Source organism: Ixodes scapularis, unplaced genomic scaffold, assembly GCF_016920785.2.
Source record: "Ixodes scapularis isolate PalLabHiFi unplaced genomic scaffold, ASM1692078v2 PGA_scaffold2__306_contigs__length_199485367, whole genome shotgun sequence".
NCBI classification, from domain to species: domain Eukaryota; kingdom Metazoa; phylum Arthropoda; class Arachnida; order Ixodida; family Ixodidae; genus Ixodes; species Ixodes scapularis.
Window position 1 is genome coordinate 16,169,504 of NW_024609857.1, and position 14,876 is coordinate 16,184,379.

General features: G+C 42.7%; 1 protein-coding gene across 3 annotated transcripts in view; it reads left to right on the forward strand.

Moving 5' to 3' along the window:
• The window catches only part of LOC8035747 (molybdenum cofactor biosynthesis protein 1), a 51,469-nt gene continuing 36,593 nt past the window's right edge, over positions 1-14,876 (forward strand). For 2 of the 3 annotated variants that reach the window (XR_006077941.1, XM_029987644.3), the window contains exons 1-2: positions 1-348; positions 432-519. Coding sequence is in view for 2 of the 3 variants with exons in the window: in XM_029987644.3 (XP_029843504.3) it covers positions 202-348; positions 432-519 (235 nt within the window). In the remaining variant the exon portion in view is untranslated. The remainder of the gene's footprint in view (positions 349-431; positions 520-14,876) is intronic. The other variant, XM_029987645.4, reaches the window with a different exon arrangement.

Consider the following 14,876-nt stretch of genomic DNA (forward strand, 5'->3'; position numbering starts at 1 on the left):
CCTGACCACATTGGCCTTGTTTATTCAGTGATATTCACGTGCCCGTGTTGCTGTCGAATGATCTGCTGCGCGGTTTCGATGCTGTCGTCGCTTTCTTGTCGTTCATGGGAGGCCAGCTGCGAACAGGTGAAAGACCGAAAAAGAGGGGAGTTGCACCAGTTGCGCTCAGTACGACGAGTGATCTGACAGTCGTCAGTCGTCATGCTCGGCGTGTGCGCGCGGTCTGCTGGTAGCTTAACCGCAGCAGTGTTCGGCAAGGAGTTTTTACCTCTTTCTTGGCCGCTGGTAAGATGCAGAAATCTGCAATCGGCAGCACCGCAGGAACTCATTCAGCCTGCAAACAGCCATGTGAGTTTGAAGGACTTTTCTTTGGTTTGTTGTGTTCTGAAAGTCTCTCTCTTATCCGACACCTTTCTGTCTCAACATTAAAGGATGAACCTCCGAAAGTCCTTACTGATTCCTTTGGTCGGAAGCATTCCTACCTTCGGATTTCACTTACGGAAAAGTGCAACCTCAGATGTAAGTTTCTCGCAATCTATTTAATATATACTTTTTTTTTTTTTTTTTTTTTTAGAGTAAAGTTATACGCACTCCGGAGTGCACTTCGGACGGAAATGGCTATACGCACTCCTCCGAGAGATCATGCCGCTCGGGCCACGCTTTTCGAACGGCGCGTGAATCACTGGGAAGGTAGGGATACTACAACGAAATTTCGGCGCTTAGTTTTTGGTCTATATGTGTTCAAAAGAGCAGTATCACATGGAACATTCCAATATCTTGTTAAAAAAGTCTCGAAAAGGAATTTTAAAACGAATTAAACAATTAGCAAAGAGCACCTGGTGGATGTCGCTAACGCCTCGTTTGTAATGCTCGTCTAGGAACCTTGACAGCTAGTGACAGAGGTTGTCTCGTCTCCGGCCACCACAAGAGAAGGGGGGGAAGGAGGAACTCCCCTCTTCCCGAGAATCCCTTTTGTGTGTCGCAGAAGTCGCTATTGTACCCCTAGAAGATTATAAAAGATTAACCCGTCACTCAAAATTCGTACAAAAGCAGCCGCTTCGGTGGTTGGAACGACTAGGCCATCCTCCCGACGTCAGCCTCGCTGTAGCTTTGCTCGTCTTGAGACGACCTACGTCACGATTGCGTTGGATGTCACGTGCTCTAAGCTGGGCCTTCTCCGAGCGCTTGCCAGAGTGGGCCGTTTATAACGAAAAATACAGCCACCAGGATCAAAATACAAACGTGCGATTGTCATTTACGAATATTGTGGATCATATTCAACCTATTTTTGAACACGACGGGAATATTTCAAATTTCGTTGAAGTATCCCTTTAAAGGGATACTCCACCGTTTTTTGCATTGTCTCCGATTTGCTTGAAATTTTGCTAAGCTAACCAACAAACATTGCTAAAATAGTATCCCAAATATTAGGTCAAAATATTGTTTTTTCGCGAAGTTATTGAATTTACAGTTTTGGTCTTCACCATGTTTTTCAAACTGAAAGTCTCTACTGGCAACCACGAAAAAGTGACGTCAGTGGAAGCAGGGGTTAACTTTTTGGACTACAGAAGTTCTTAACGGATTTGAAGCAGTTTCTTGGTGTCAAATGAGTGCTTTGGAAGCTCGCTCCCGTATCCGCGCTCCAGCACGGAACAAATGATTGGCATATTCTATTTTTAGACTACTTGCTCGACTGGCAAGCCTGCCTGCCACTGACGTCACGGCACGGAAAAGTGCGCGAATATTTGAATATTGGTTTTTGGACCATTTTCATTTGCCGATTTCACAATACCTATTATGAATTTCGCGATACTAAATAGCATACCGGAAAGGCTAAAGGCCGGGGAGTTAGAAAATATAGTTAGTTGATGTAGCTCAAAAAATCGGTGGACTACCCCTTTAACCCAGCCCCCCGCCTGCGTTCGCGGCGACAGTATCGGCTGCTAATTACAAAACGTAACCAGTACACGCCGCTTCGCGGCGTCCAGCCGGCAATCCAAGCCCCGCTGTCCCCGATCGCACCTCCGGAAAGGAAGTCCCGTACCATTTAGTTCTGCAAAGTTTCTCAACAACATTCTCTATTTTTTTTTTTTTTTTACTGTTCATCGCAAAAAAAAAAAAAACTTGGCAATTTAACAGAATTCGCATTCGTCACTTCAATAAAAATATGTCCTCTTTTTTGTAATATTCTTGAAGTTCATTGGGCATATTTACCAATTCCTCAGAAAGTAGTAATCACCCATTCTATAAATTAATGAAGCCGCAAGCATAAAATCAAAACATCGTACACCGATAAAAAAGGCAACAATTTATTGACAGCTGACAGCGCGCCATCGCTAGCTCTGTCAGATAAAGAGGTTTGTTCTTTGCGAGCTATAATGAATAGCGGTGTGTGAACCGGTTCAGCTCCAAATATTGTGTAGTGCCTAATAGATGAGAAGGTGTTTGTTGATGCAATCAGTGTCGGCTACGCTGTTTTCTTCCTTAATTTCACTAACAAAACTTTAGTTGCGAGAACAGGTTCCCTTGTCGTGTTTGTTTTCTTCACACCGTTGTCGTCGTTTGAGCGGTTTTCATCATGTATAACGTTTACCGATTCGCCCTATTCGCTGCATAACAAAAGACTACTTCTTCTATAGGTTACGAGTAACAACGGTGCTATTGCGCAGCTCCGAAGGTCATGGGTGGCTCACCGTAGAAGGGCACTCAGTATCACACAAAGGGAATGTGTGAAAACACCAGCACGAACGGCTAGAAAGCGTGCATGTCCGTGGAAGAAAGAAGCCTCGATATCCTATTGACTGTTCTATCCTGTTTTCAAAGGAAGCTTCAAAGAGAATTTCAGGCACCGCGTTGTTGCGCATGCACTTTTGAATTTTCGGCAGTTACAGCTTTGATTTCTTTAGGTTTTAGGCAGACATCATTAAATTTTTTAACTTTTTCCTGTTCTTCAAGTTCATAAAGTTTTTAGTTAGGCTTTCGTTGCCTCGAGAGTAAGCCACAGAAAACACTCGCCCGCAATTATTAATTTGGGAGCAATATACCCAATAAGCTTAACAAATATTATAAAAAGGACATTTTCTTTTTTACAAAGCTGACGAATTTTAATGATTATAAATTGGTATATGTTACGCATTATCCAACAGCCTCCATATAAAAAGAAGAAAAAATATTGGTAAGCTTTTCTCCGCATACGCTCGATGGCCGTTGAGCTTTTCTCCGCATCCGCCGGTTTTGTGGTGAGGTTATCTCCGGTGAGCTTTTCTCCGATGAGTTTTTCTCCGGTGAGCTTTTCTCCGGGATTCATCACACTTAGCTACAACAAGCAGTCCGTGGTTTTCCTGTCCTCCCAGCGCCCACATAGAAAGTGCACTCCAAAAAGTTGCGCAGTTTAGAAGGACAAGTTCACTGCACCCTGCATGCGGCATATTTGTAAGCGCACCTGCTATGTCGGCGATGAGAGGACGGAAAAACCAAGGACTGCTTGTTGTAGCTATTCATATTAAAAATTACACCAGCATAAAGGTTCAAAGGAGTGTATTGGCTTTACTTCCATACAGCCGAGAGCCTGAGGCAGCCAAAAGGCAGAAGCCCGTGCATCTAAGTGCTGGCTGACTCCCTAGCTGTATGTTAACAACTAGAGAATACATGTGAATGAAACTTATATGTACAGGTGTATGTTAACAAGTAAACAAGTAGTAAAGTAAAAGTAACAGCGACCTTGACGACGAACAATGGGCCAGTGAGGCCAGCCAGGCTAATATTAAAAGAAAAACGGAAGTTCCAGTTATTATTTATATTGTCTGGGACAGAAAATAAACGTTTGGTGTCACCACCAGCGAGCCGCCACCGATTAGGAGTTTCCATGGCACGCCAACAGCCACGAGTAATTTATTCATTTATTTCAGATTGCTTCAAAATAAATGCAAAGTGCCCCCCCCCCCCCCCCCCCCCCCCAAAAAAAAAAAGAATAATAAAAAATTACAAAGGTTTACACTGGGTTAGTAAGCGCATGGTAATGATGTAAGTTTAGAAAAAGTTATATATGTAAAGACAGGGGGACGGGACAACACATCTTTCATGTGTTGTCCCGTCCCCTGTCTTTACGTATATAACTCTTTCTAAACTTGCATACAAAAGTTTTTTTTTTTTTTTGTTTTTTACTTATGCCCATTCTTACGCCCATTCTACACCCAAAAGTAGTACTAACAGTTCAAACCAGATGCCAAAGTTTCAGCAGTAACCGTTATTTTCTAAAATTTTCAATAGGAAAATGCCGACCGACAGAGCTCTTTCACATAGAGCTCTTTTGGCGGTGTGAGTGAACCACATGGCGCAAACTACAGGGCCGGCGCTTAGCTATCATCATGGTCGTTGGTGATGTCACGGGTAGGACAGATCATGCGGATCTTTTATCACTCGGATCGTCAGCTCGCTTCATGCGCTATTTGGGTAACGCACAGCAAAACCTGTTTCACACATTGTGTTTATGTGGTGAAGTAATATTTGTAGTAGGACATTTTACCAGAGCTTGAAAATGTGGCACGTGTAGTCGTACTAACAAACGCTTTTGGCACTGAGGTGTTAAAGTGCTGGATTGGGGGTGTGCTGTTCTCTACGCCAGTACAAAAAGCTGAATAATGAAAATAGAATATCCAGCGCTTTACCCCACTACAGCGTCTGCCACGGCGAATAGGGTGTATTTTTTATTACGATTCTGACAAAACTCGTCAAATTGAAAATAGGAATGCGAAATTCGACTCGCATGTGTAGTCGAAAGTGATTCTACTTATCCTGTTCGTTCCAATGGGTTCTGGTGCTGGGGCAACTTTCCCAGCAATTTTGATGTTGCTGACAAGTTGTTCCCTAGCTTTCCCTAGATCTACACAAATTGCTTGGATCGCGTCCGGCTCGAAACAGACGAGCAACTGGGAGGCGTTTGAAGCGGCAGCAGCCAATCAGAGATGCAATATTTTCACGTGGCATCCCGTGCCGGTGATGATGACGACTAAGGCCCGCTTCAGACGAAGCAATTTCACCCAGCAACTGGACGTCGCAACACCAGCAACACGGGCCAACCGCGTTCACACGCAGCAACCGAATTGCTATGACTTGCCATCATCATCATTCACTTTGAATTTTCTTGCACTATTTAGACGCACAGCTACGCGCTAAGAACGTTTTTATATTTTTGAATGGCGTCAAAAATACTAACTCAACTTTCTGAGAAGGTTTATTTCCAAAAACGATCAATTTCAAAACAGAACCAAGTCTTTAGCTGTCATCATCACCACCACGGGGGTGTCACGTAAGAATATTGCGTTCCTGATTGGCTGCTGTTGCTTCAAACGGCTCCGAGTTGTTCGAGTTGCTCGTCCGTTTCGAGCCGGACCCGATCTCAGCAATTCGTGTCGATCTAGGGAATGCTAGGGAACTACCCACCAGCAACACCAAAATTGCTGAGAAAGTTGCTCTGTCTGAAGCGGGCCTAAGGCCCGCTTCAGACAGAGCAATTTTGCCCAGCAACTTGACGTCGCAGCACCAGCAACACGGGCCGCCCGCGTTCACACGCAGCAACTGAATTGCTCCGACTTGCCATCATCATCATTAAATTTGATTTTTCTTTCACTATTTAGACGCCCAGCTATGCACTAAAAACGCGTTCTTATATCTTTGAACGGCGTTGAGAATACTAATTCATTTTTCTGAAACTGTTTATTTCTAAAAACGATCCGTTTCAAACCAGAACTAAGTCTTTAGCTATCGTCACCACCACAGGGGTGTCACGTGAAAATATTGTGTCTCTGATTGGCTGCGGCCGCTTCAACCGTCTTCGAATTGCTCGGAGTTGCTCGCTTGTTCGAGCCGGACCCGATCTCAGCAATTCGTGTCGATCTAGGGAATGCTAGGGAACTACCCACCAGCAACACCAAAATTGCTGAGAAGGTTGCTCCGTCTGAAGCGGGCCTAAGGAGTTGGTTCTGGTTTGAAATAGATCGTTTTTGGGAACAACCCGTTTCAGAAAGATGAGTTAGTATTCTCAACGCCATTTAAAGGTATAAAAACACATTTATAGTGCGTAACTGTGTGTCTAAATAGTGCAAAAAGATTAATTATTAATGATGATGGTAAATTGCAGCAATTAGTTGCTTGTGTTGCAGGTGTTGCATCGAGAAATAGAACTGTCTTAAGTGGGTTTTATTAGTTCCAATTTGATTCCTTTTTGAATTTTGTAAACCAGTAAGCAAACATTTTCTCATTATAACTGGCAGGAACAAATGACTCCGGTAGCTGGCTTCCGGGGTCATTTCAACTAAATTCCTGCTTAGTCACCCGGTCAATGCGAAACATGCTAGGTCCCTTTGCGATCGAGGTCTGTTAAATCTAGCAAGTCGGTGACACTTCAGCGTCCCAAAAAATGAGGTGCACACGACTACCGTATGTTGTATGTTGCATTTATGCTCTCTAAACAAGAGGGCATAAATGAGGGCATACGATGCAACAGAGGGCATTTTGTGCCCTCTGTTGCTTCGTATGCCCTCTAAACAAAACAGTAAAGCTGCCTTGTTCGCTTGAGATGGGGTGCTGTAAAGAGGACGTCGAGGCTTTATTATCATGCAGACCAAGGTCCACATATGTGCATTTTACCTCTGACAATATGTGAGCCCAATCTCTGTTTTGCATAGATAACAAATGTTTGCCCTGAAGGGTTAGGCGGCTGTCGTGTATTGGCTTCCAGCAGTAAGGTTGCATGAAATGAGCTGCGTTATGTTTAGGGTTCCGCATTTTTTGTTTTTATTTTCACGAAATTTAGCGTACTTTTTTCGGTGTTTATTTTAAAACTCAATTTTAGTTTTTTTTTTTTTCGGTGTATATTTATTCCCAAAAATGTTTACCTTTTTTTTTTTTGGTGAATATGAAAGAAACACCATCGGGCACTGGATCAGATGATCCTTGTAGCTGTGATATTTGTGATCACTCAAAAGAATAATGACACGTATACATACGTGGTCTTCTCTACAACTTCCCTCAGGACACACCTCGAAATTGTGGAATTTGCGGGCATAGTCTTCAGCGTGTTTCTTTTTCCTTCCCATTCTGACAGCGTGACCGTCTGAGGTGATGACAGTACAGAAACCAGCGGAATGGCGAAAAAACAAAAAGAAATCCATTGTATTTATGTTTTTAACCACAGGGAAGTTTGAGAGAGGCTGTTAAGAAAGGCATTGACGGCTTTCCTCAATGTCCTCTGAAGTGCATGCAGTAAAGAAGCTTATACTAGCCCACATCCAAACTTGTTCTGGGAGGACCGGGAACTTGACACACTAAGCCCGATCACAGAAAGGACACAGTTGTCCGGCGAAGCCAATCCAAGACCTCCATTGTTGCATGTTGAACCTTGGAAGAGGGCAATCACGAAGACGTCACACAATGTCAAACCTTGCAAAGCCCTCTCTCTCTCCCTCCCGACCCACCTCGATGCGGCCCTAAGAAACTAACCTTTTTAGGTTAAAACTGAATTTCACAAAACGGGCTAGACATACTTTTATCGGTTTAAACCGAAAACGCCAAACCTACAAACTGAACAAAGGGTAAGGGCGCAAACGAGCTGGTGGTGGTTAAACATTTCGACAAAAACCCCGAGACTGGGACAAAAAGGGACGGACAAACACAAAGTCTCACTTTGTGTTTGTCCATCCCTTTTTGACCCAGTCTCGGGGTTTTCGTTGAAATGTTTAACTACAAACTGACCTTTTTCGGTTAAAACCGAATTTCCGAAAATGGATTCGGCATACTTTTATCGGTTTTTATCGTTTTAAACCGAAAACTCCGAACCTTAGTTATGTTGCATCAATTTAGCAGCTGCCCTATAGTGCTAAAATATGTTGAGAGATGGCCCTAGCTGGCATGCAGTGGATGACGGCCTGTCCTAGCGGGTGTGTTCGTGATGCAGCGGGATCTGGGAAATTCGTCGAAAGTTGGCATAAGTCAGTTTGCAGAGAGGGGAACTCTTCGAAAGGCAACTTGTCGAATTGGCAGAAAGAAAGTGTTCTAGGTGAAAGTATTCCACTTCTTGTCATTCCTTGCTTTCTATTATTCGCTTTAGGTTTATCTTTTATCTTTGTACGGAATGTTTACCAATATAGAGTAAGGTAAATAAATCTGGCATTGTGATAAACACCTGTTCTAGAGGCAGCTAGACTCAGTCAAATGCTAGCACAATAAGAAAGTGGACAGCCCGTAAGGCATGCTTATGGCAAATTCGGGTGGTTCTTTCTGCGCGCTCTCAAGCGCTCTTTTCAGAGCACGCGTGATCGGGTGGAAAAAGAGTGCGGTGGCCGGATCGGTTGGTTCTTTTCAAGGGCGCTCCTCCCTCTTAGAGCGCTCCCTAGCACCCCGTCCCTAGCCATCAAAGTGCGGAGCGGCGCAGGAGTCACGTGGTACTTGGACGGGGATCACGTGGTTTTGTTGATGATGGCCGGCAGTAGTCTTTGGTGGTGTGCGGGGTCCGGCATGACGGCAATTGCTATCCAGTTCTACAAAGTCAGTGGACAGGACGACATTCGTTTGTGACCGTAACAGGAAAAGTTGACGTGTGAAGTATTCCCAGTGCTTTCACGAGATCGTTCATCTTATGGCGGTGAAACCGCTAAACCTAACCGACAAAGAAACAGCTTGCAGTGCTCGCCACTGTTCTACCGGGTTTTGTGATCGCTTCAAGAAATTTTCAGGTTTGGTAAAAGTGTGTTCAGAGGTTTGTCTTGTAAAATAAAGGGAAAGCCGAATATAATGCACTGGGATTTGTGTCACAGGGCGATATGTGCTATATCCTGCTTGCACAATATTCTACCGTAAGAAAAATGTGGATTATTATCCATTTTATATTTGCCTTTCCTGCCGTATGCATGACCGCTGTCGCAGCGCGTTCACTGTCGAAAACGCAATGAATTGACTACTCTCTCCAAACATTGGCTTTTGTTCCGTCCTGCAAAATTAAATTCGCATACTGCTGTTTTCTTTTTTCTCTATGTTCTGACGCGTAGAACAATGTACGTCACAACCGTTATTTCGTCACGTTGCGAGCGTAAATTTTGCTTCATCGTCCACCGTACGCTGTAAAATCTTTTTTTTATACATTACCAATCTTAAGAAGTTTTACTTTCATGACTTCTGTTTTACTTCTGAGAATGTCAGAGCGCTCTGAACCCAGCAGTTGTGATCGGCTGAAAAGGATCCCGAGTAGCTCTGGTGGCAAGGATGGGGCGCTCCGCTGAATCAGGTTCAGAGGGGAGAGGCGACCACCCGAATTCACCGTTAGAGTGCACAGAACGTGCATTTGTCCCTACTGTCCTCCCAACCCAAGATCATTAGTTATTGGAGTTTTTGTTTCACGTTTTTGTCATCGTTGGGTTTAATATTAAAAATAATAAAAATAGTTTATTTTAGAGACACTTGTGTCTCAGAGGCTGCAGCAAAAGACACAAAATCTTCTGACGTGGCCATCGGCCCCCTTACCGCAGTCAGCATGCAAGTAATACATGTACAGTGCTCAGCAAACTTATCTGGAACACATGCTAAGCCTAATCTTGGCTTGTTCTATTTTATTTTTTTCTACGTGTGCGTGCATAACTAGCGCTAGCCCTAAGCTATTTCTCTTTGTGTCCCACTATGTCCGTAGCATACCTTCAGTTCACATAAATATGCGCAGTTCTCTCATATTTTATCTTTTTTCTGCATTCAATATTCCACAAGTGTTCGGTATAAGTTTGATGACTACTGTACATACGAAACATATGTGAAACATAAAAGCAAAAACATCGGCACTGTGGCAAAAAAACTGGAGGGAAAAGAGCTAAAGTCTGCCATGGTTATTTGTTCTCTACAACAGTTTGTAGGTACAAAATAAAAAACAAACATCAACATTAAGAAGAAAAAGAATGAGCTACCTTAATATTAAGAAATTAGGGCATCAAGAAGCTTCAATATATAAACATAATATTTTAGGCAGAAATAGGATACATTTTTTTTCTGTGTTTTTTTACACGTCACAATTATTTAATATTAGAATATGTTTTATAAAAAAAAATTCACTGCAAGAAAATATGTTCTCACTATTTTCTTAATCATAGAGTGTACTACTTTTATGGACTAGTTCGGTAACGTTGAAGTGTTTATTTAGTAGTTCAGAAATTTTGTAATCGAGCGTTTATGTTCCTTAGATTGTTCTTACTCGTGAACTCTCCTAAACAGTGACGAAAGCTCATATTGTCACTTCGAAGCACAAATCGAGCATGTGCCCATAGTGCTCCCAGTCTGCAGTGTACCCAGAACAAAAAATGTGCAAAATGATGGAGAATTGCTGCCCCATTCACCCGTGTTACAGAATATGAGAATATCTAGAATATTTTTTAGAAATATGTATTTTATTACTACGAATATCGCTGCCCCCTGCAAAATATATTTGTATTTCTAAATATTTTTTCACCTATTTTTATATTTATTTCTAATGCACAAATTGGAATGCCTTTTAAAAAAAAGTATTCCAGTATCATTGTTTTCACTATCTTTGCCATGTATCCTCATATTTGTATTTCCAAATATATTTTTAGGGTATTTCCACCCAACCCTGCAATAGACACATATTAATCGGAGCACGTAAGCAAAAAACATAATAAAAATACACAGCGCAAAAGGACATAAAAAGGGAAGAGATACACCAAATAGAACAGAGCGCTGACTCGCAACTAGATATTTTAATAGAAGAAAAGGAGAAAGAAAAATATTATGGTCTTCATAAATCGCATATGTAACCTGTGTCATTATATGTGGTCGTTATGGCACGCGTTGAGCCTTCATAGTCAGTTTCATGAACTCTAACTCTTTGTTGGACAACGAGACAGATGGTGTGCTGATGCAGCTTGCTCCTCCACTGTGGATGTAAAAAGCTTCCCGCACCTCTCGGGTTGTTTTGTCCCAGTGTTTTCCCGTAACTGTGTTGGCATCAAAAGACGGTTCACATAGACACTCTTTACAGTGAAGTATAAAATTCCCACCCACCGTGGCTCTGAGGGAGTAGTTGTGCTCACGGAGCCTGTCGTTTAGAAAGCGTCCTATCATGTCATATCATGGCACAGGTTACACGTGCGATTTATGGTGACCGTAATATTTTTCTTTTTCCTTTTCTTCTATTAAAATATCTAGTTGCGAGTCAGTGCTCTGTCCTATCTGGTGTGTCTCTTCCCTTTATGTCCTTTTGCACTGTGTATTTTTCATTATGTACAACCAAAACCAACTAGACTAACTTTCTACTTTATTAAAGCAAAAAACTATCTTTGTAATGTTAGTGATGGAAGCAGGAAGGCGATTCTATGATGAATTGATGTTTGAGGTGACATTTCGAAATTGGAAATATCAACCTTACAGCTACGGGAGAAAAGATTTGTAGGATGTGTATGATGGTTGTATAATATGTTTGTGATGAAATGTGGTATTTTATGGTATGTGTTATGAAAAAGACACATGCGCAAGACTTTACAATGGTGATTAGTAATGGCAGCATGATAAAACAGCACACAGAACACGGAGGAAGTGAAAAGGACAGGTAGAACGAAAGAGTACTGCAAGCTGTAGTGAAGTAGTAATTTGAGCTAGTTGGTACTTTAATGTTGAAGTACCAACTAGCTTAAATTACTAATTTACTAGTAATGGCAGACTTTTCATGGTAGAGATGCTGGCAGTCCATTGGCCAAGCTAAATCAGGCTGAACAATTTTGAACGGAATCAGTCGAGCTAGTTACAAGTGACCAGAGTCCAAGGGTGCCAACACGGAAAGTCAAAATTTCCCTAGCAGACACCTGAAATTTTCCTATTTCTGCCGAAATTTTCCTCGCTTGCCCAAATAATTATAATACTAAATATTCATTGTTTTCTGCCTTGCTTTCATTTTTACTATGAGAAATATATTAAATGCAGAGTACAAGCTCATGTGCTTCTTGCACAAGGGTTGAAATGATGTCAGAATGCCGAGCTCTTATTGACTGATTGAAAATATAGTGGGTAGACCTCAAGGCATCTAGCATTGAGGTCTATCAACTTCCTTTTCATCTAAAGCCAATTGGAGCTCGTTGTCATTTTGACGTCACCGCTACCCCTGCGCAAGAAGCAGACGACTTGCTCTAAGCATAGCCTTTGTGCCTCGCATACACTTCGCAATAAATTAGTTTATCGGGCCAAAACCGTGCCAAAGCAAATCTGACGAATGGAAGTGTTACCAGAAGACTCAAACTGACGAATGAAACCCTGTCTTCGCCTTAAATGTTGAACATGTCTTCAGAACATGATGCTGCTTTAATAACTTCATTAGCGCTTTTTTATAATGCTTGGTCCACAAAACAAAAGGTGTAACACAAACGAGAGCTCTCAAACTCGAACGCAGAGAACATGACGGCACTTCACGAAATATTATTAGTCACGGTAAATCTATATCTCCAGACATTGCAGTATTTTGTCTTGTATTCAAACTTTTTTTTTTTTGTTGAGAAGGCACAGCGATGCGCTCAAGATCTTCGACTTGGCTGGTCCTTCCTCCATAGGTTTCAGGGGGCGATGAAAACCAATTTTGCTGAAAAAAGTTGGATGGATTGATGATAATGGCTGTACCCTTAATAATGGGCGGTACCTTGCGCCACCTAGCCTAGTCCCTCAGCGTTACCAGATGGTTGCACCACAAACCACTTACCGATTGGAGGAAGTAAACCAAATGTAGCCAAAGCCGCTGAAATTCGATGTTATCTCAAAAAAAAGTCATAATTGACCTAAAAATTCTATATATATACGGTGCCCAAAATTTCTCTCAAGCTAGCAAGATTTCCCTCATTCCCACATAGACCTGAATATTACCTTAATCTGGAAAATTTTCCTTGAGGTTGGCAGCCCTGCCGGGGTCCCACACGGCACTAGCATATTGATTTTTGGACAGATTAGTGTTTTGTACAAAGTTTGTTACAGTAAAGACAGAGAAAGAAATACATTTATTTTCAAGCATCTTAACATGCAGTCACCTTCTTATTCAACTTGAACTTTACTAGAAATTGACGGTCATTATACTTGTAGACAGAAACCGAAATGAGAGGTTCAATTATTGAGCTAAATATGACAAAAAGATTGAGCATGTGACGTTCTTCTGTAGATTTACATTTGTTATTGTTAAGTTCCATCAGTTGCTGGTCACATTGTGGTATTTGATTAAGGCCATAAGTCGCAGAAGAGCCTTCGATAAGTCAATTATCTTGTTATAGATTTTACAATGTTACAAAACAGGTACAGCTGTCCAGTCCCAAATCGCTTATGTAAATAAAAGTTGTGGACTATGCACCAAACCTTGGGGGACACCGAAGTTGACTGATTAGCAGTAACAAATTATGGATGCTTAGCTCAAGAGGTATGAATTCAATTTAGTATGCAAGGCTCAATGCAGTCTTGAAGCAGGAGTTTATGAGAAACTTTGTCAAAGGCTTTATAGCACAATCTAAGAAAACGCACTAAGCTTCGTAATGATTATCAAGAGGGTGAAGGAGAAACTCATTAAGTCATTTGCTTGCAGAAGTTTAACCAACTTCGAGTAGGTGATCGTGAAAAATATTTGCAAAGAATACTTGGTAATAAAATTGAATGATTGTTAAGTAATGCGCAGTCGATACCAAGCCGCAAAACAGGAGAAAGCAGGTCCAGGAGATATCCGTTGGGGAGGTGTGATGCTTTGCGGGACCAAAGTTGATTATATTTAACTTTTCCCGGCCCCGGAGAGTGCCGGACGGCGCCGGAGAACCGTTCCTCACCCTTTTCGCAAACCTTGAGCAAGGGGGGGAATGGGGTGTGCTAATTGCTTCTCGGGAACCCAACAAAAGCACGAAGGTGCGCTTAACAAGCAGTTGATTTTGTATTCTTCCCCTCGAAGCCGCTCAAACATTCCACAAAGGGTGGGTTTTCTCCTTCTCTCACCTGTGATGTGCATTTTTCCCTTTCCCTCTCAACCTTTCCGTCTCTGGCGTCCCGGCGCGCTGTTCCTCGTCCATACACTCCTGCACATTTCTAGGCTAAAACGGCAAGCGGTAGTTATATAGAAAAAGCATGAATGCCGTTCTTCCGTTCCCTTAGTTCGCCTGTGGTGTACTGGCGTGAACGGCCACGTTTCGCTACTGCCGAGGTTGCGGCCAACGGCTGAGCGCGCGCTTTCGTGAAGTGGCCACGTCGCACTGAGCTCGGCCGTGCAGCCTCTCTGGAGTCTGCCCGGGCGGACTCTGCTGGCTCTGCAGCCAGCCGCTGCAGAGCCAGCCGCTCCATCTTACCAGCAGCCGTGCCGCTGCGCCGTCATGGAGAGGGCTTTTTTGTGGAGTGGCGTTCCTTGGAACCACTCTGCGCGGCAGCCAATAAGAGCCTCGTCCTGTGAAACTGACGCGCAGCCAATGGGAGCTTATCCATCAAATTGCTGCTACTGATGACAGGCTTCACTCCATTGGGACAGGGGAGTTTAGGTGCTGTTTGGCGCGGCTTCAGAAGCTGATAACGCCTGTTTGCTCCATGGGACAGTTAATGCTTTCGCATTAAAAAATGGGTTCTGCCTTCCTTACTCTTGTGGGCCCATTTTGCGGCTTGGTTCGGACCGCCGTTTATTGTTTTTTCACCAGATTTGTGTCAAGAAACCACCTTCCCAACTTTTCAATCCTTTGGTATTATACAATAGTTAATTGATTGCATATACTTTTGTTAGATTATTTATTGAACAGTACATGTTACAATAAAAAGACAACTTGGTGTTAGCTTTATTAACTCTAGCAGGGGGGGATCGGTGGATGAGTGGGCTAGCGCACACCAGC